The sequence below is a fragment of the Orycteropus afer genome, unplaced genomic scaffold, assembly GCF_000298275.1.
Source record: "Orycteropus afer afer isolate SDZICR_OR568_19922 unplaced genomic scaffold, OryAfe1.0 scaffold00030, whole genome shotgun sequence".
NCBI classification, from domain to species: domain Eukaryota; kingdom Metazoa; phylum Chordata; class Mammalia; order Tubulidentata; family Orycteropodidae; genus Orycteropus; species Orycteropus afer.
In genome coordinates, this window is record NW_006921617.1 from 8,936,937 (window position 1) to 8,956,206 (window position 19,270).

The following is a 19,270-nucleotide window of genomic DNA, read 5'->3' on the forward strand; positions in this document are numbered from 1 at the left end:
GTGTTCTTCCCTTTTGGTTTTCTAACTCCAGGTCTTTGTACATTTCATTATAATAACTGACTTTCTCTTCTCGAGCTGCTCTTTGAAATCTTCTGTTTAATTCTTTTATCCTGTTGATTCTTCCATCTGCTTTATGTACTCTCCATTCAAGGGCAAGTTTTAGAGTCTCTTCTGACCTTCATTTTGGTATATTCTTCCTTTCCTGTCTTTTTATTGACTTTTGCTTCCTTCATAGATTATGTTCTTGATGTCATCCCACAATTCCTGATTTTCAGTGATTTATGTTCAATGGATCAAATCTATTCTTTAGATGACCTCTAAATTCAGGACAGATATTTTCAAGGTCATATTTTGGCTCTTGTGGACTTGTTTTAATTGTCCTCAGCTTCAACTTGAACTTGCATGTGACCAGTTGGTGGTCTGTTCCACAATCAGCTCATGGCCTTGTTTTGGCTGAAGATATTGAGCTTCTCCATTGACTCTTGCCACAGATGTAGTCAATCTGATTCCTGTGTACTCCGTCTGATGAAGTCCATGTGTATAGCCATCATTTGTGTTGTTGATAAAAGGTATTTGCAATGAGTAAGTTGTTGGTCTTGCAAAATTCTATCATGTGATTTCCAGCATCATTTCTATCACCAACGTCATGTTTTCCAACTACCAGTGATTCTTCTTTGTTTCCAATTTTTGCATTCCAATCACCAGTGATAATTAACACATCTTGACTGCATGTTCAGTCAATGTCAGACTGCAAAGGTTTGTAGAAATCTTCAATTTCCTCACCTTTGGCTTTGGTGGTAGGTGTTCAAATTTGAATAATAATAGTAGCCTATTTATATGACTATGAGACCAGAAGAACTAGATGGCACCCAGCTACCACTATCAACCACTTGAAGGGGGATCTATGTAGGAGATCCTGGATAGAGTGGGAGAGCAGGGTGGAACAAAACTCAAACTCATAAAAAAAAGGGGGACCAGGTTTGCTGGTCTGATAGAGCCTATCAGAACCACTGATACTATATCCCCTAGTTGCCCTTCAGGTCTGGAATTGAACCCACTCCTGTGGCTTCCAGCCAAACAAAAGACAAGCATATGAGTTGAACATTTACATCAGGTAAGTATACTCCTTGAAGAGATCAATCATGGGAGAATACAAGGGCTGTGTATGCACAGGGAGACAGCTCTGGAGGCAGGAGTACATGGGAGGGAAGGACACAAAGAAGAGGTAACTATAGGGAGGAAGTGGGAAGGGAGCTGTTGCATTGTGGGAAATTGTAGTCAATGTCATGAGACAAAATGTGTGTGAGCTGCTGTACGGAAAGAGAATTTGCTCTGTAAACTCTCACCCAAATCACAATACAAATTAAAATAATAATAATAATAGTAGCCTATTTAAATTCTGAACCACACATTACATGTCCAGATCCTTGTGACCCAAGGAAAGTTCATGAATCTTGGAGATGCCCAAATCAGTGACTCTTTTGGTCTCTCACCCAACTTGTTTGGTTCAAATTAATGGAATATTAGTTGAATGACACATCGTATCTTTGGATACGATCATTTGCTCTGGGTGCAAGAACTGCAGCTGACCCCAGCTAAGGAACTCCAGGTGCCCTTCTCAATTTGACTGAGTTGGAAAGTAAATACAAAAAACGTATTAAGAGCAGAGCAAAGTGAGTCCTGATTTGAGGGGTGCCAAAATCACCACTCACTGACCAAAAATGCTTCCTCAGAAAATCTATCATTTGAAAATTATGTATTTTCTGTTTTTCCAACTAGCTTGTAAGTTCTCTGAGGGAAGGGGAAATTTTAGATATCTTGGTCTTAACTTCTGCTGGAGTGTTCAATAAATATGTATTCTACTTTAAAAAATATTCATTCCTTTGTGTCAACCAGCTATTCTTTCAAACTGTAAATGTCTGTGAGAGGTATAAACCTTGACTGGGCCCTCTGTCATTCACATGCTAGGAGTCTGATGGTGCAGTGGCTAAAGCAATAGGCTGATAACCAAGAGGTCAACACTTCAAAACCACCAGCCGCTCCGCAGGAGAGAGATGAGGCAGTCTGCTTCTGTAAAGATTATAGCCTCAGAAACCCTATGGGACAGTTCTACTCTGTCCTGTTAGGTCACTATGAATCAGAATCAACTCGATGGCAGTGAGTGGGTCACTCACATCCTATTATGATTCAATGGGATCTGCTATCTTTTTCTGAATACTGAAGAAAGATCAGAGCACTAAAGAAACTGAATTACTATATTTGGGGAAAATAATGAAATGTCTTAATATCCCAGGTACAATTTGGGAAAGGCAGCTTTGATGGGAGGCTTTGACCAGGCAAGAAGCTGCATTAGAACCAATGGAAGCTCCAACAGAACGATGAATCAATTTTTCTAAGGACTGACTATGATATTCAGCAAATGCTAGTACTGGGTCTGCAAATGACAAAAATTGGATTACCATGAATATCACTTTTCCTCTCTGATTCTAAATTTCTCCACTGAGAAACACAGATTGAAGTAACCAACCTCAAAGATAAATTGTGAGAACATAATTTTTCAGTCATAAATATTACATAAGTCCTATGGTAAATAAATAATGCAGAAATTCCCTTAATTATTACAATATAAAGCTAAGATAGATACAATAGAGAAAAATGAAAGAAAGAAGAAATATGTTGGGGAAAAAAACTTAAATAGCATTAACTAAAACTCATCCTTTACCTAAGTTTCCATTCTTACAGTAACTCAAGTCTAACAATAAAACTGGTCAACAAATAGCAACACAAGTTTACTGCTATTATTTAAGCCAATTCATTTTTATCTTCCACAGATGGCTTTACAGAGAAATGTCCCTTTTGCTATAATACAGACTAATATCATTTAGGAAATGTCCTTCATCTTGTAAAAAGTCTCCAGAGAAAAACACCATTTTTCTGTAATTATTTCATTTTCTGACTTGATTGGTGGCCAAATTAAAGTAACAGTGAACTGTGAAATCCATATACATTCTTATCAGTTAAAATCCAACCCTTCCTTGAATCTCAACCCTAAACCTTCACCCCAACCTTTACCTCCACCCTTACTCTAACCCCAACCCACACCCTGAAGAGAAAGATTTCCGGAATCTGTTTCGGGATGGCTCATCTATTTGGGGCTCACCATGAGTGCTGTGCCTAAGGATGTGGGCTAATATCCATGAAGCTGTTTCCCACAGCCACATACCTGTACTGAGGTCATCTGGGCATACCCCCTCCAGCTAAACTCAGGAAACTCCAAGGGATCAAATCCAAAGCGAACGTCTCTTCCACTAGCTGTAGTGCCATCTTCTATCTCATATTTCATATGATGCAAATCCGGGAAATAGTAGTTGTTTTCAGGTCTTTTATTAAATAAAAAGTAAGTATGGGCATTTATTAGGCTCATTGGTAATCTGAACAACTTTTGATATCAATTTTTAAAAAGAACAAAAACCTATAAATAAATAAATAAAAGTTGTGTCAGAGTAGAACTGTGCTCTATACTGTATTCAATGGCCAATTTTTTGGAAGTAGGTCATCAGGTCCTTCTGGGTAGACCCGTACCTCAAAGCTCTTGGTTAGTGACCAAGCCAAACACATTAACTGTTTGTACCACCCAAGGGGTCTTTACTCCCAACAGGCACTGTTAAAGAGCTCCCCACAAATTGGTGGAGTGCATTACATAAGGATGAGTGAGAGAGGTTCCCTTCTCTTCTTCTTAATTATTGTCTTCACTCAATGTAAATATTCACCCATCACCTACTCATTCCAAGAATTAAAATGGAAAATCATTTAGCACAGCCCATAGTGGCAGCATCCTTTGATATGTTCGGAATGGTTGCTAACAACATAGAATAGTTGAATTACATTATTTACTATTAAGTTATTAACTCATTTATACATTTACAGTCACTCATTACACAAGTATTTTTTGAGCATCTATGTACCAGGCACTGTTGCTAAACACTAGAGACACAATAGTGACCATGACATAAAATACTGAATGTGCTAAATTTACAAATTAGATACATGTTTTTCTCTACATATTTTGATAATTTGAATGACTTTTCATACCTTCCTTTTTCTTAAACTAGATTTCTATGAATGAATTCCTTTCAAGTGTCCAATAATGACAGTCACAGAAGAGGATAAAAATATTCCAGAGCTTGTATGGTATTTTATATTCAAATTATTTTTCATATTCAAAATAACACAGATTGACAATCCAGTCACAAGCTAAATCCATAAAGATCAATTAGTCAAAGGAAATAAAAGAGCATGCTCCCAATTGCAATTAGGATGGTTACAATTTTTCTAGAGGTAATTTATGAAGAATCTTAAAAATTTGCATACTTGTTGACCCAGTAATTCTACTTTGAGGAATATATTCTAAAGAATAATTTTATGCATAGTCTCAAAGAATTAACATAAAAGAATGTTAATGAAAATTTTGAAATAATATAGAGCACAATTATGGAAAATTTTAAAAACTATGGAATATTATGTAGCCACTAACATTTTTTGGAGATTAATAATGGAAAATTTTTGTAATATCAAGAAGTGAAGAAATTGATACAAATTATATGAAAAAATATAAAACCAATTTTAAAGAAAAGCCTAGAAAAAGTACACCAAAAATACTAATACAGGTTATCTCTAATTATCCTCAGGACTTTTATAAATAAAAAGTAAATGTGGACATTTGTGAAATTCATTGGTAATGTGAACATCCTTTAATCCCAATTAAAACAAAACAAAGTTATGTGTAAGAACAGAACTGTGCTGGAATAAACATTTTTATCTTTTTACTTTTAGGTACTTACTTAAATTTCTATAATAAATATGTATTACATTTATTATGATAAAAATTATTCAGAAAACAAAGTGAATGTGAATATTCCTGAACTTTTAAGAAAAGCTAAAAATGCTCATACAATTTCATAAATAAGCATTTGGGATGATTTGCAAACAATGCAAGATTTACCAACCTGGAGAAAAGGCACTATGGCACTAGTTTTCTATCCTTTATTTCTGTTATCATTTACCTCTAAATCAAAGAACAAGTTCTAAATTTCAAGGTATGTTGTGTTGTTCTTAGGTGCCATAAAGTGGGTTCCAACTCATAACGACCCTTTGAACAGCAGAACACTGCTTGGTCCTGTGCCAGCCTCACAATCCCTACTATACCTGAGCCCATCATTGTAGCTACTGTGTCAATCCATTTCGTTGAGGGCCTTCCCCTTTTTGTCTACCCTCCACTTTACCAAGTATAACGTCCCTTCTCACAACATGACCAAAGTAGGTGAGACAAGGTCTGGCCATTCTCTCTTCCAAGGAGCATATGGATTTCAAGGTATATATATATATATATATATATATGTGTGTGTGTGTGTGTGTGTGTACACATGCATATATATACATGTGTGTGTGTATGAATACATGTATATTTTTGCCTCAGGGTGGGTAATTTAATTTCCATTGGCTTGCATTATTTCAACCTAATTAGCCAATCATCTATATAGTTAATCTGTTGCTAAGTAATGAGAAGTAGTGAAAGTACTTGAGATTTAGAAGTTGAACTCCACAAAGTTTCTAAAATATTATTAAAAGTCAGAATATTAAAAATTAGTTTTTTTCTTCATTCTACTGGAGGAAGATTATGAATGATCATAAAGATATGTACAATTTACTATAGACAGAACAGGACAAAGAGACCGCAATGCTGCCATACTTTCTACACGCTCTTCTAGGATCTTATTTCCACTGTGTTCCCTTGCTCATACAGTTCATTTTAATCTGCTTGTGTATGACACAAGAAACTTCTTCCTCAATTGCAAACTTTCTTACCCCTGTCCCGGTGTCACACATCTGGCCCTCTTGGCTCCCTCACTCAAGGGCCAACAGGAGAAGCAGGAATGGAATCCTTTTGGCCTATGGAGCCGGCCCCTTCTTACTGTCTCTCTCCCATCTGCTCTGCTCTCCTGTGCTCAGACTTCTACACAGAGGTTCTGCCATGTGAACTCATCCCAGTGCTTCCAGATCTCACCTCACCTACCTGGCCTTTTGTACCTGTGGGAAGTTCAGGCGAAACTCTTCTGTAAACCATGACATAAAACCAGTTTTATGGTCTGTTTTATGTTTTAATTGGACTTAGAGATAAGTGTCCAGATTTCAAATCACAACATAGCTTAGTTTGCCCTCTATCCTTAGAATTGCTTCTTACTTCGTCAGAATTGTCAGTATAGACAGGAATATCTGAGATTGTCTTCCATAACATTGACCTGAAGCTAAGAAGAAATATCCCCAAAGACTCACCGCTGGCATGCTTCTCCCACAATATGCTGTCGGCAGTGACACACTCCAGAGGGCCCACTACACATGGATGTGATAGCACCGCCAATGTCACAATGACACCCTGAAAAGAACACAGCAGCAGTTACCTGTCACACCATCTATTATAGTTGAATTGTCTCCTCAAAAACAGGTATGTTCAATGTCTAACCCTACTACCTGTGGATGTGACCTAATTTGGAAATAGCATCTTTGCAGACATAATTAGTTAATTAACATAAGGTCATATAGGAGTAGGGTGGATCCTAATCCAACATGACTGATGCTCTTATAGGAGGAAAAGAGACCCAGTTACAGAGACACACAGATGGAAGATGGCCATGTGACAACAGAGGCAGAGATGGGAATTATGCTGCCACAAGCCAGGGAACGCCTGGGACTACCAGAAGCTGGAAGGGATGAGGAAGGACCTTTCCTTAGAGCCTTCAGAGACAGCATGGCCCTGCCAATACTCTGAATTTAGACTCCTATTCTCCGGAACGGTGAGAGAACACATTTCTGTTGCTTTAAGCCATTCTCTATGTGGTTATTTGTTAGAACAGCCCTAAAACCCTCATAGTGTCTCCATGCCGAATGCTTTCTCTTCTTCTATGAGAAGTGACAAGCAATAATCAATAATCCCAGCATTGCAAGTATCTTCTCTGCCCTGTCTTACCTGTCTTATATCTGACAGGGGTTTGAAATATGTATGAACCTCCCAAGCTAAAATAGTGTTCCCCCACAAGTCAGCTTATAAATTAGAGGTAAGCTATCATAACCAACTATAACCCTAGTGTCCAATGTAAAGGTAACAAAAATACAGTGCTATTATAAATAACATATGTTAATGAGTAGTTATGTGTGAGATAAAAAAGTAGAATTGTGGCACAACTTTATTATTTAATGTAATATTTCTTACAAAATTTAGGGAATTAACAGATGACCCCCTTTCTCAATTCACATTATTTAATATAAAGTTAACAGTATGGTAATGAAGCAGAAGCAGCCCATTTGCAATTTATTACTAGCTTCAACTAAATAATCAGCCAAATTCCCTGAGCAGAATTTTTCTGTGCCATCCCACCAGAAAGTCTGCACAAAGACAGTGAACAAAGAAAAAAAAGTCACTGTTGCAGTCTTTGTCCACCAACACTTTCGTTTGACTAACAGGACCCACTGGAGGTATTTACCTTGACACCCAAAGTAATTGCTCTTTTCTAAAGCAAAATATCCATCTTCACATGTGTCACAGGAATCACCACAGACATGGGGCTTGCAGTGACAGTCACCATCTCCCTACAGAACAAGTCAGGTGATTAAATGGGATAAAAGGACAGAATTCTCTGATTTTCAAGATTTAAAACTGGCTCGTTGTATAATATGAAGCAGTTGCAAGCAGGGTCTTAAAACTTTGAAAAGATTACTATGAATCCTGCAATTGCTGTTAGCTGCCACTGAGTTGGCCCCCAACTCATGGGACCCCCCCGCAGAATGGAACAAAACACTGCTGGGTCCTGCGCCATCCCCATGTGTTGGTTATGCAGGCAGACTTTCGTGATGCTTTCACTGGCTGATTTTCAAAGGTGGATCATCAGGCCTTTCTTCATATCTGTCCAATCTGCAAGCTCTGCTCAAACCAGCGCAGCATCAAAGCAACATGCAAGTCTATGCTGACAGATGGTGGCTGGGCATGGGGTGCACTGGCTAAGAAGTGAGCCTGGGTCTCCCATACAGAAGGTGAAAATTCTACCACTGTACCACCACTGCCTCCCTCCTTACAGTCAGAGCGGTACTAATAAATTCCCACTGCAACTCCATAAGGAGCCCTGGTGGTACAGTGCTTAAAGCTTGGCAAGTTTGAACCCCCCAGCCACTCCATAGGAGAAAGATGAGGCAACCTGCTTCCATAAATATGTGCAGCCTTGGAAACACTATGGGGCAGTTCTCCTCTGCCCTACAGAGTCATTATGACTCAGAATTGACTTCATGGCAGTGGCAGCAGTGGGTGGTGAGTGGCAACTGCACAATCAACTGCAATAACATTCTATTGTTATCAAATGAAAAATCATCCCACATTACCTGCCCACATTCTCCAATTCCACTCACTGTTCCCATCACATTGCATTGGCATTCTGTGGAGATAATCAAGGGTTATACAAGGACGGTCCCCACCTCTGAGGGCATTTCCCACCTGCAACACCGCACATGCACACTTTCTAGCACACTTCAGCAGAATTACACTTTGCACCACTGAGGCCTAAATTTAGACTGCTTTCTGGGTTTAGCGGAACAAACAGATCAATAACATCCACCCACCAGCAGTAATTGCTAGTTTATTGCCACTATACGATAAAAGCTGAAACATCATGAAATGTTAAGAGCATTCTAGCATGTAGGTCATCACTGATATGCTTACATAGCAAACAGACTCTACCTAAGGATATTCACCAGGCTTAGCATCTTTAACCAAGTGGTTTTAAGTTCTTATCCTGGCTTCAATATAAGCGTAAAATTACAATAAATCTAAACTGGAAGGAGTGGATTGTAAAAACAAGGCAGCAAAAGCCATTTATTAAGTAGCTGCCTTAGCAAATGACAAAATACATATGGAAATAGGATATAAATCCTTTACTGAAATTTTGAAAAGGACAGAAGTTTTGCCAAAAGTGTGTGTGTGTGGGGACAGATCTAAAAATTACATATAAGTTCAAGAGAATGGAACTGATTAAATAAATAGCTCTTTTGTGGGTTTAGACATTGAGTAGGGAAAACGAAGAGGAATTACAATATGGTAAATTATGTTGTATAATTAGCCTTACCTGAACATCCATTGGGGTTTTCTTTGGCCAGATTCCAATATAATGGTTTGCAGATGTGACAAGTAGGGCCTTCAACATGAAGCTTGCATTGGCAATACCCCTTTGAAAGAAAATCAAACTAACATTTGACATCCTAGAATTAAGACATGGTTTCAAACATGTTTTCTGAACCAAAGCTTGTCACAGAAACATATTTTGGATATGAAAAGTAAATTAATTATATCCGGGAGAAAAAGTACTGGTTTGATTTCAACAGCATGCTAATTCCTTTTATCATTATTCATTTATGTGTTACTCACATAATCCACACTTGTAGCTAAAACTAAATAAGAAAATACAGAAAAACAAAAATTAAAAACCACTCCTATTTATAATATTGTCAATATCTGTTGCTACTGTTAATAAATGGAAAAGTATCTGAATATTTAACATCTTGAGAATTAGTGCAGAACTAGGTTTATCTGTGAGTCTGTGAAGGAACTCTGGTGGCACAGTGCCTAAGGCATTGGACTGCTAACCAGACGGTAGGTGGTTCAAACCCACCAGCCACTCTGTGGAAGGAAAATAGGGTAATCAACTACTATAAAGATTTACCACCTCGGTAACCCAGTGGGGAGCACTATGAGTCAGAATCGACTCTCCAGTTGGTTTGGGTTGGTTTGGGAGTCTATGAGTGGTACAAACACACTCGGCTTCTGACTGGAAGGTCGGAGGTTCAAGTTTCACCCAGAGGCACCTTGGAGGAAATGCATGGAAATCTACTGAAAAATCAGTCACTGAAAACTCTGTGGAGCACAGTGGTAATGTGACACACATGGGGCCTCCATCAATCAGAATCAACTCGATGGCTACTTGTGGAGTGGTGGGGAGGATGCTTTTATGATATGTGAAATTCACTGCCTTGCTGAAATATGGTAAAACCTCACAGCAGGATGGCAGAACTTCTCTCACCACTACCTTACACGGTGCCTGGGATGTTCAGCATCTCCAGGCTCTGAGGCCAAGAAAACAGATAATTTTTAAAGTTCTTACAAAATTATTCAAATACCATCGTATCGTGCTTACAGCAATATCAGATAAATTGTGCTTATTCTGTACACAGATAGCTTCATTTACTGTATACTTGGCCTCTGATTTTCTTAACTATGTAGGTCAGATTTATGTGCTGAGCTCCAAGGTGTCAACGTACTCAGGGTAACCTACAGTATGAGTTAGACTCTGTTGCTCTTGCATAGGGTCACTATGAGTTAAAATCAACTAGACAGCAATGGTTTTATAGGCTCTTGTTAGTTGTCATAGAGTCAGCTCCAACTCAGGGCAACCTTATGTACAACAGAGTAAAAGGCTGCCTGGTCCGTGCTGTCTCCAGCACTAATCGGACAGTGTTCTGGTGTGATCCATAAAGTCCTCACTGGCTGATGTTTGCTGATGATCTAGAACCTGTCCACTATGGGTGACCCGACCAGCATCTGAAATACAGCGCCACAGCTTCCAGCACCACAGTAGCATGCAAGTCACCACAGTATCACAAACTGCAGAGGGATGGGGGAGAGCTAGACTCCAGGACTCCGGAACAAATGTTTATATAACCTTACTATTTTGCTTAAAAAAAAAAAAACACAAGATTACATATGTACTTTGAAAATGAACACTTACCCTCTTCAAGCAATTGAGCTTCGTGTCTTATCTGAATTCACTGTTAATTTACGGAAGCTCCCAAATGTGCTTGTCTTTTCCAAGTAGCAGCACAACGGTTAGAACTACAACCCCTTTACAATCCTCTACTTACCAAACTAGACTTGGCAGTGCCAGCGGCATCACAGTCACTGCTGGGGCCTGTATAGGATTTAGAAATGGTTTAAATATCAGCAAGGGGTGTTTGCTTGTCTCTTCGTTTCTTTTGGTGTTTTGACTTTTAGAAGTTTTACTTGTTTTCATGTGCATCTATATTTTTCATAGACGAGCAGCAAGGATGGAGCATAGAAAGGGTCCCTGAATAACATTCATGATCTTTAATTCCAAAATCACCCCTTTGGTCACTGAGCAACTCTATTTTCTGCCTACCAATAGAAGTCCATTCCTAAAGACGAAGGAAGCCACTAGAGGAAATAGATTCTAAAATTTTGAACATCTTAATTTTGTCCAGAAGAGGGCAACATTGTACCAAGAGATATATTTTAATTGTCCATTTAAAAAGGTACAGAATTTTAAGTACATTTTCCAGTTAATTTTAATTATCACATCCCCTTTGTTCTCCACCTGTATTGAAATTATTTCTAAACTTAGTTTGCTTTCCTGTCTTAGTAGAAAGAGTATCACAAGCCTAAAATAATCTCTTCAATAAATTGGGATCTTGCAATGTCTCAGCATTACTAATAACAGCATTCAAAATGAAAAAAGTAAAACCTGTTCTGAGCCTTGGTCTTCAGATCATTAAGTAAGTCCATAACATAATCTTATTTTTTTCACATTTCTTAGCCTTTTTGCTTTTGTTTCCTCTTTGACTTTGTTTGCCTCAGCTTCCCCCTTTACGATTTTCTTTTCTTTTGTGTGTTTCTTATGTCCCTGTATTTTTCTATAATACTCAACAATGTTTTCCTGCTTTTTGTTGTCCCAGCCTGCCCATACCCCAGACTTCACTTTCTCCCAAGTCCCACAATTCCTCCCTATGGCACTTGCAAAGCTGGTGCCGCTGCTAAGCCTTTCTGCCTGGCAGTCAACAGTACTTCACTCCCCTCCTGATCTCCTGGGAGAAGGTGAGCAGGTCCACCCAGGTGTTCTACTCGGTGGGTCTTCAGGCCTTCTGAAAAGGCAACCAATCCCTTTTGGCTTGTGGCTACAACATCCAGCATCAAGAAAAACTTGGTCTCCTGAGGATTCTCGCTAGAAAGGTTCTGGGAAATCATGCTTGAGTCATGGCCCTGTCTCTTGAGGGCTCTGCACACTAGCCCAGAAGTGCTGTCAGGAGCAGGAAGGGGCAAAAAAAAAACCATGTGTTCCTGATGGGGAGGATAGGTCAACCTTCCACAAACAATTCTCTGAAATCAGGGATTAGTAGCTGCACACATGCCACACAGGGGAACACAGGGTGAGTTCATGGGCATCTAATCTGCTCATCCCTCTGCCACTGAACACAGCAAACTCAGTTCCTTAGACTCATGGGGAACATAGCACTGACGGTGGCTTGTCACTGGTGTGTATCTCCTCCTTGGCTCACTTTCTCAACTCAGTAGAGTCTACTTTATCCTGTTCCCCTTCCTCCAATTCCTGTGCTGAAGTGTAAGAGATACAGTCCCCCAAAAGGCAGGGATGAAACAACGGTCCTGCTCAGCCTGGCAAAAGAGGCTGGTTTCAATCTTGTGTGGCGGATGATGGACAGCCAACGTCAGCACCACAGGTTGGTAACAAAAGAGCACGACAGATGCCTTGGGGAGGTGGTGATGAGTGCTCAGTTTAGCTAAAATGAGTCACCTTTGCCACAGCTATACTCAAAGAAAGTTGATGTGAATCAAGAAATCCACATTTATACCACATGAGAATTTTAAAAAATTTTCTGAGTTAGGTACAAATAATTTCCAGATTCCTTTGGGGATGTATCTCAGATACGTGCATTTGCAGTGGAGTTGAATTAGGAGAGGAGCCAGGTAGATCATACAGGGTCACTTGTAGGGGATTTGAGGCTTCTAGAAGGCTGACCACATAGATGCCAGACAGGAACTGGCCCTCCAGCATTCTGACGCTTCCCTACCTTGGCAGTGAGGGAAATCATAGGCTTCTGAAAGACACCTGTCACACAGCTGTCCTGTCACTCCTGGCCGGCAGTCACACTGTCCCATCACTGGGCTGCACAGCATCTGGTAGGAGCCAAGTGCTGAGCACTGGCAGGCTGGAGGAGAGAACTCAGTCAGCCCAGGGCAGCAGGAACAGAGGCAGTAGACAGTTTTGGGTAGGAGCCTATGTGGGACATAGTGCTAGAAAGACTCCTATTACCTCTGGAACCTTAAACAAATCACTTAACAGCTGTAAGCCTCAGTTTCCCCTTCTGTAAGTGACAGTGTTACTAGTGTCTACTTGACAAGATTCTTGTGAGGATTAAATGAGATGATACTTGAAAGAGATGGGGACAATGCTTGTCATATAATGCCTACTCAAGAATCTAGCATTTACTGTTGTTGTTGCTATCATATTCAATGAGATCAGCCCAAGTCCTGGCCCATGGATGGTCCAGGGGCTTGGAGGATGCGTCTTGCTTACAGCAATTGGTGCTCATGAGAGGGGCACTGAGGTAACAGTGGAAGAGGAGAGGTGGGTCATTGAAGAAACTCCACACCCCACGTGGATCAAATGCAAACCATTCCAGTCTAGACAGGCTGACAACTGTTTCTCATTTTCTCCCTTTCCACCTCTCTTCATACCTATTTTCTCGAGGTCTAGTGTAGTTGAATCCCTGGGAGGTGCAAATGGTTAAGCATCTGGCTACTAACCAAAAGATTCCCAGTTCAAACCCTCCCAGAGGTGACTCAGAAGAAAGGTCTGGTGGTCACATTTCGAAAGGGTGCAGCCATTGAAAATCCCATGAAGCACAGTTCCACTCTGACACACGTGGGATTACCATGAGTCAGAATGAACCAGAGCAACTGGTTGGTTTGGTTTTTAGTGTAAGTCAGTAATCAAGGAAAAAGTAATGCAGTCGGGTTTGGCACGGATGGGACAAGCACCCAGCTTCCTTTCCTCCACCACAAGCTTATCATCATCTTTGGCTACGTGAGTGAATCAGGAGACTCATGGATGGAGAGAGCAGATTCTGGTCAACCCTCTCTTCTCCCTTCCCACTGAGTCAAGTGCCTACCTGTCTCTATGGAGCTCAACTCCCACAGGGCTGGAGTCTTTCTGTGCTCCTCCCATTTGCACCCCAATGGCCCTGCTTCTGGGCAGGAGTGAGCAGTGGAAATGGCTGCACTGAGTTGGAGGCATTCACACCTGAAGAACTCAAAGGAACTAGGGAGATCATTTCACTGAATCTTATCATTACCTCATGAGTTCAGAAGTTAAGTGACATTTGATTGGTCTGGAGCAAAGGGCTGAGGTCTCTGGAGTCAGACACATGTGGACAAAAGCACCAGCTCCACCATTTAGTAGCTGTGCAACTATAGGCAAGTGGCTTGTCCTCGTTAAGCCCCGGTTTCTTCTTTTGTAAACTAGAGCTGATGATGGTACCTACCTTATGAGGTAGTTTGAGAATTACCCGTGATGAGCCATGAATAGGGCTGAGCATGATGCTTGGCCTTGAGGAAGTGCTCAGAAAGCATTCACCGTTATTAGCCTTATGACTGTGATTACCCAAGTCCCCTGGTGCTTGGAGAAGTGCTCTTTGCAGTACCCCATGCTGCATACACGGGAATCCATGAATTAGGACTTTTGACTTCCAAATTATTATGTAGTGAATATAGCAAAAAACATAGCTTGTTCACAAGGTTTCAAAAAATCTCACACTGGTTGGAGCTTTGGGAAGGAAAAGCCTTAGTAGGGAAAGTGCCGATTCCAGTCATATATTTCAGGTATACTTCAGATCTGTCCCATTTTCCATCACTGAGGCTTGGAGTACTGAGCCCTGGGGGCCAAGACCAGGTACTTCTTCATTCTCTTTGACGGGACTTGGCCCAACCCCAGGAGCCATGTGATAACAATATTGGTACTGTATGCCTGACTTGTCATTGGAATCATAAAATGAGATTTTGCAGGTGGGAGGGAACTTAGCAAGTTTCCTCATTTACAAATTACCTGGGGCTCCAACAAGCTACAGTTAGTGGCAGACCCACAGAATCTACCACCATTCCACCCTCCTACGTGATATCCACCCATCCAGGAGACATTTGCCAAAGGCCTACTGTGTTCATGGCACTGTGGCTAGGTGTTGCATGGAGATAAACATGAAAAATGCATATTCCCTGATCTCAAACCAAAAACCCAACTCACTGCCATCGAGTCAATTCTAACTCATAGTAACCCTACAGGACAGCATAGAATTGCCCCATAGGGTATCCAAGGCTGTAAATATTTACAAAAGCAGACTGTCTCACCTTTCTCTCATAGAGCAGCTGGTAGGTTTGAAACACCAACCTTCTGGTTCACAGCCCAGTGCTGAAGATATATGTCCAGAAGAGGAGTTAAAAGGATTAGTGATATAGTATGAAGCTCCCTGACCTCCAAGAAACTAAATCAAGAGAGATTAAGAACCATGTCTAACATTGCTCAGTGAGCTCTCAGAAGACAAGAGATAAGACTCAGATCTCCTACCGCTTCTGATCAGTTCTTTCAGGACCCATGTTTGTCAGTCTGAAGAGATCAAGTCCTTGCCCTGCAGGCAGATTTCTGAGAAAACATTCCTGGACCTTTTCTGCCCTAAAGGACACTGAATATAGAGAAGAAAGTATGGCCACTCACGAAGGCACTCTGGGTAGCCATAGAAGCCTGGGGCACACTGGCTGCAGCTCCGGCCGGCATACTGCGGGTGACAGCGGCACTGGCCCTGACGGCCACAGGTGTTGTCCAGGGAGCCTCGGGAGTCACAGTCACACTCTGGAGAGGAAAACAAAGCCCCAGCCTTAAGAAAGTGTACATTTTGGGAAAATTGTGCACCACTCAATCTGGCATCACACTTCTATTGCAGTCCAAATATCACTGAAAACTGCTAAATCCCAACCCAAACCCCAACTGGCTGCCCTTTTCTCACCCTTGGAAATACTACAAAGCGCTAAAAAGTTTTCAGTTCTGCTCTTTGTTTTGGTCCAGGTCCTTTGGAATTCCTGGAATATATTATGTCTTTCCATCAACTCCTCAATATTCTTAGTTTAAGACACTTTTACTCCCAAGAAGTACAAAAACCAATGATAATCAAAACCATGGGAAGAGAGAGCTTGTCTGATATGTTCCCCAATGTATTCCAGCATTAAGTATAGTCCATGTTGTTGCTGTTGTGAGTTTCCAGTGAGGCAATACCAATTCAGAGTGTTACAGACTATGGTCCACAGAGTTTTCTTGGCTGTAATCTTAACAGAAGCATATCACCAGGCCTTTTCTTTCACAGTACCACTGGGTGGGTTTGAACCACCAACCTTTAGGTTAGTCATGGCACACAAATCTTTTGTGCAACCTAGGGGCCTAGCCCATAGTATACACTGAATAAATATTTGGTGAATGAAACAGTGAGCAGCTACTGAAAGCCTTCTATAGGTCCAGCCCTGTAGAGGAATTTGATAAATATTATCTCATTAAACCCACCAGCCACTCCTCGGAAGGCAGATTGGGCAGTCTACTTCCACAGTGATTGTTGTTGTTGTGGTGGTGTTTGCTATCAAGTCAGATCTGACTCAAAGTGACCCCTCCTTGGGCTTCTGAGGCGGTATCACTACAGAAGTAGATTGCCCAACCTTCCAAGGAGTGGCTGGTGAGTTTGAACCGCCAGCCTTATGGGTAGCAGTCAAACGCCTTAGGCACTTCACCACCAGCGCTCCCTCCATAGTGATACTGCCCCAAAAATCCAAGGAGGGATCACTATGAGTCGGATCCGACTCAACGGCAGTGAGTTTGATTTGTTTTGTTAAATCTGGCAACATCACTATGAGACAGGCATTACTGAGAATAATGTCATCTTCTTTTCCTCCAGTAAATAAACTAACAGAATGAAATGACACCATATAAACAATATGCAAAGCACAAGTTAAACAGAGCTCCTCATTGTTTAAGGGGTATCTTTATCACCCAAGATTTCAGAGCTTTCTCTTCTGCTGGAAAGGCAGGCTGACATCTTCTTTAGTCAAAGCCACAAAGCCACCAGTCAGTTACACAAAACTAACCACCATCTATTTCTCCATTAACTAGGCCTAAAGAAAATTAAATTTACAGAAAATCCTAACCCTTCTTCCAGCCAACAAGGTTTTTATGTTCTCCTATATAAAAATCGAATTATAAAGTGAAGGGCCAGTTTAAGCCAAAATTGGGCATGACTACTCCTTAGACTGTTCGCCCTGCCAACCCTATAACCTTTATTTCCCCCTTGGACAGCCCTGAAGGACTCTCTCAGGGCCATCCAATGTGAGAAACCGTCCCCAACACCATCCCCATCAGCAAAGAAGATCTGTCTTCTCCTAGCTAGTCCGTCTGATCCATGAGAATATGCAAACTGAACAAGTGGAAGAAGATTAATCTGTCACCAGTAACATCTTTATAGGAGTTTTCTAAGGATCTGTCTGTACAACCCAAAGACTAGCCAAACCCTAATGGGGGACTTTCTGGGTACTGAGTCAGATCAATGTTGTTGCAGTTTGGGGGCAGCTGCACTTCATGTACCCTGTAGTTTGTTGTTTCTGATTTAAACCACTGGGCTCCAGGAGAGTTTGGGATTATCCAACATTCTGTCTGCAAGGGTCTCCTTTCTCTTGTGCATGCCTTTTTCTAACAGCTTTCATGATCTTTTTAAAATGAGTTTATTGCTGGGCCATTTAAATTTTACAATCAAAGAAACATGGTCCAAAATGCTACATCATATGGCCCCGTATATTCTAGCCAGAAAAGTTCTCTGCTCTTCAGTTTTAAAAACCCTTGTACATTGCTTGCCAGCCGCAGCCCTGGCTTCACGTTTTGCATTCAATTACTTTAATGTACTCCAGACTTACCTAAATATAATGCTGTACTCTTCGTTTGATTTTGACTCACTCAAGTGCCCTTTGGTTTTCTTTCTTGAAGGTACAGATCAAATCATAGATAGAACACCAGATTGGAGAATTGTCTATCTGTATGTAAACTTCATACATATAAGTTTGGCTCCACTCTTCACCTTCAACTACAGAATACACTTGGTTACCGTGGTCATTCGGAAGCTTAATTCTTCCCTTCTCCTCTCCTTCCCTCCTTCTCTTTCTCCTCCTCTTTTCCTCCAGTCTTGGTCTTTTCTCTTTTGTTATCCTCTTCTTCATCTTCCTTTTGCTCTTTCTCATCTTCCTCCTCTCCCTCTTCTCACTCCCCTTCCTATTCTGATGCAGTTTGCTAGCCAGCAATTAGTTGTCATTTAGAACAGATGATAAAGCCAGAAAACCAGCTGCCATCAAATCAATTCTGACTCATGGTGACCCCATGTGCGCCAATGTAGAATTTTGCTCCATGTTTTTATAATTGTGATTTGGGTGAGAGTTTACAGAGCAAATTCATTTTCCATACAGCAGTTCATACACATTTTGTCTTGTGACACTGACTGCAATTTCCCACAATGCAATAGCTCCCCTCCTACTTCCTCCTCATAGTTACCTCTTCCCTATGTCCTTCCCTCCCATGCACTCCTGCCCTCCGAGCTGTCTCCCTGCGCATACACTGCCCTTCTGTTCTCCCATGACCCTTCTCTCCAAGGAGTATCTAATTATCCATTGGATTTTTAATGGCTAATTTATCCGAAGTAGATCTCCAGGCCTTTCTTCTGAGGCACTTCTGATGGACTTTAGCCTCCAACCTTTCAGTTAGCAGCTGAGCTCATTGGCCATTTTTACCACCCAGGAACTCCAACAGGGTTTCAATTAGGCACAGTATTTACCTGCCCTCCTTCAGGCCTCATAGGGTGAGCCCTGCTCTCTGCGCTTGAGGCATGACTTTAAACCATAGACAGACTCCAGCAGAGGCTGACCACAAACATTCACCCACAAGAGCCTGCAGAGTGTCTGTTGGTTTTCTTCCACCCCTCTCTCAAGTGGCTGTCAGCATATCTTGCCACTCACATGGGCCTTGTTGCTGGTGTCTGGCCAGATGAAGTCAGATGGCTTTGCTCAACCATTGGAAGCAGAGGAATGAATGAGGAAAATCTTATATGCCAGAAATATAAATAAGACACATCCTTATTTTGTTAAATCCTGACTCTAATAATTGGGGATACTGCATTATCTCAAACACTGTACCTGATTGAAGTGCTCTTCATATCAAATGTTACCTTCTTATAAAGAAAAATGTTTGTTAAACCTCAGTGGTTTTCCTAATCTCTCATCTGATTATCGATTTTTATACAATTAATGTTCACATTACAAGTATTTTGCCAATCAAGCTCAGTTGCCCAAAAAGGT

The 19,270-nt window shown here is 41.0% G+C and overlaps 1 protein-coding gene across 1 annotated transcript in view; it reads right to left on the reverse strand.

The window, feature by feature from the left end:
* Window positions 1-19,270, reverse strand: part of LAMA3 (laminin subunit alpha 3) — a 434,613-nt gene that overhangs the window by 213,150 nt on the left and 202,193 nt on the right. The window contains exons 13-19 of the mRNA XM_042780249.1: window positions 12,916-13,053; window positions 10,957-11,003; window positions 9,168-9,267; window positions 8,428-8,480; window positions 7,539-7,644; window positions 6,334-6,433; window positions 3,224-3,380 (exon numbers count right to left, since the gene is read on the reverse strand). Coding sequence (XP_042636183.1) covers window positions 3,224-3,380; window positions 6,334-6,433; window positions 7,539-7,644; window positions 8,428-8,480; window positions 9,168-9,267; window positions 10,957-11,003; window positions 12,916-13,053 — 701 coding nt within the window. The remainder of the gene's footprint in view (window positions 1-3,223; window positions 3,381-6,333; window positions 6,434-7,538; window positions 7,645-8,427; window positions 8,481-9,167; window positions 9,268-10,956; window positions 11,004-12,915; window positions 13,054-19,270) is intronic.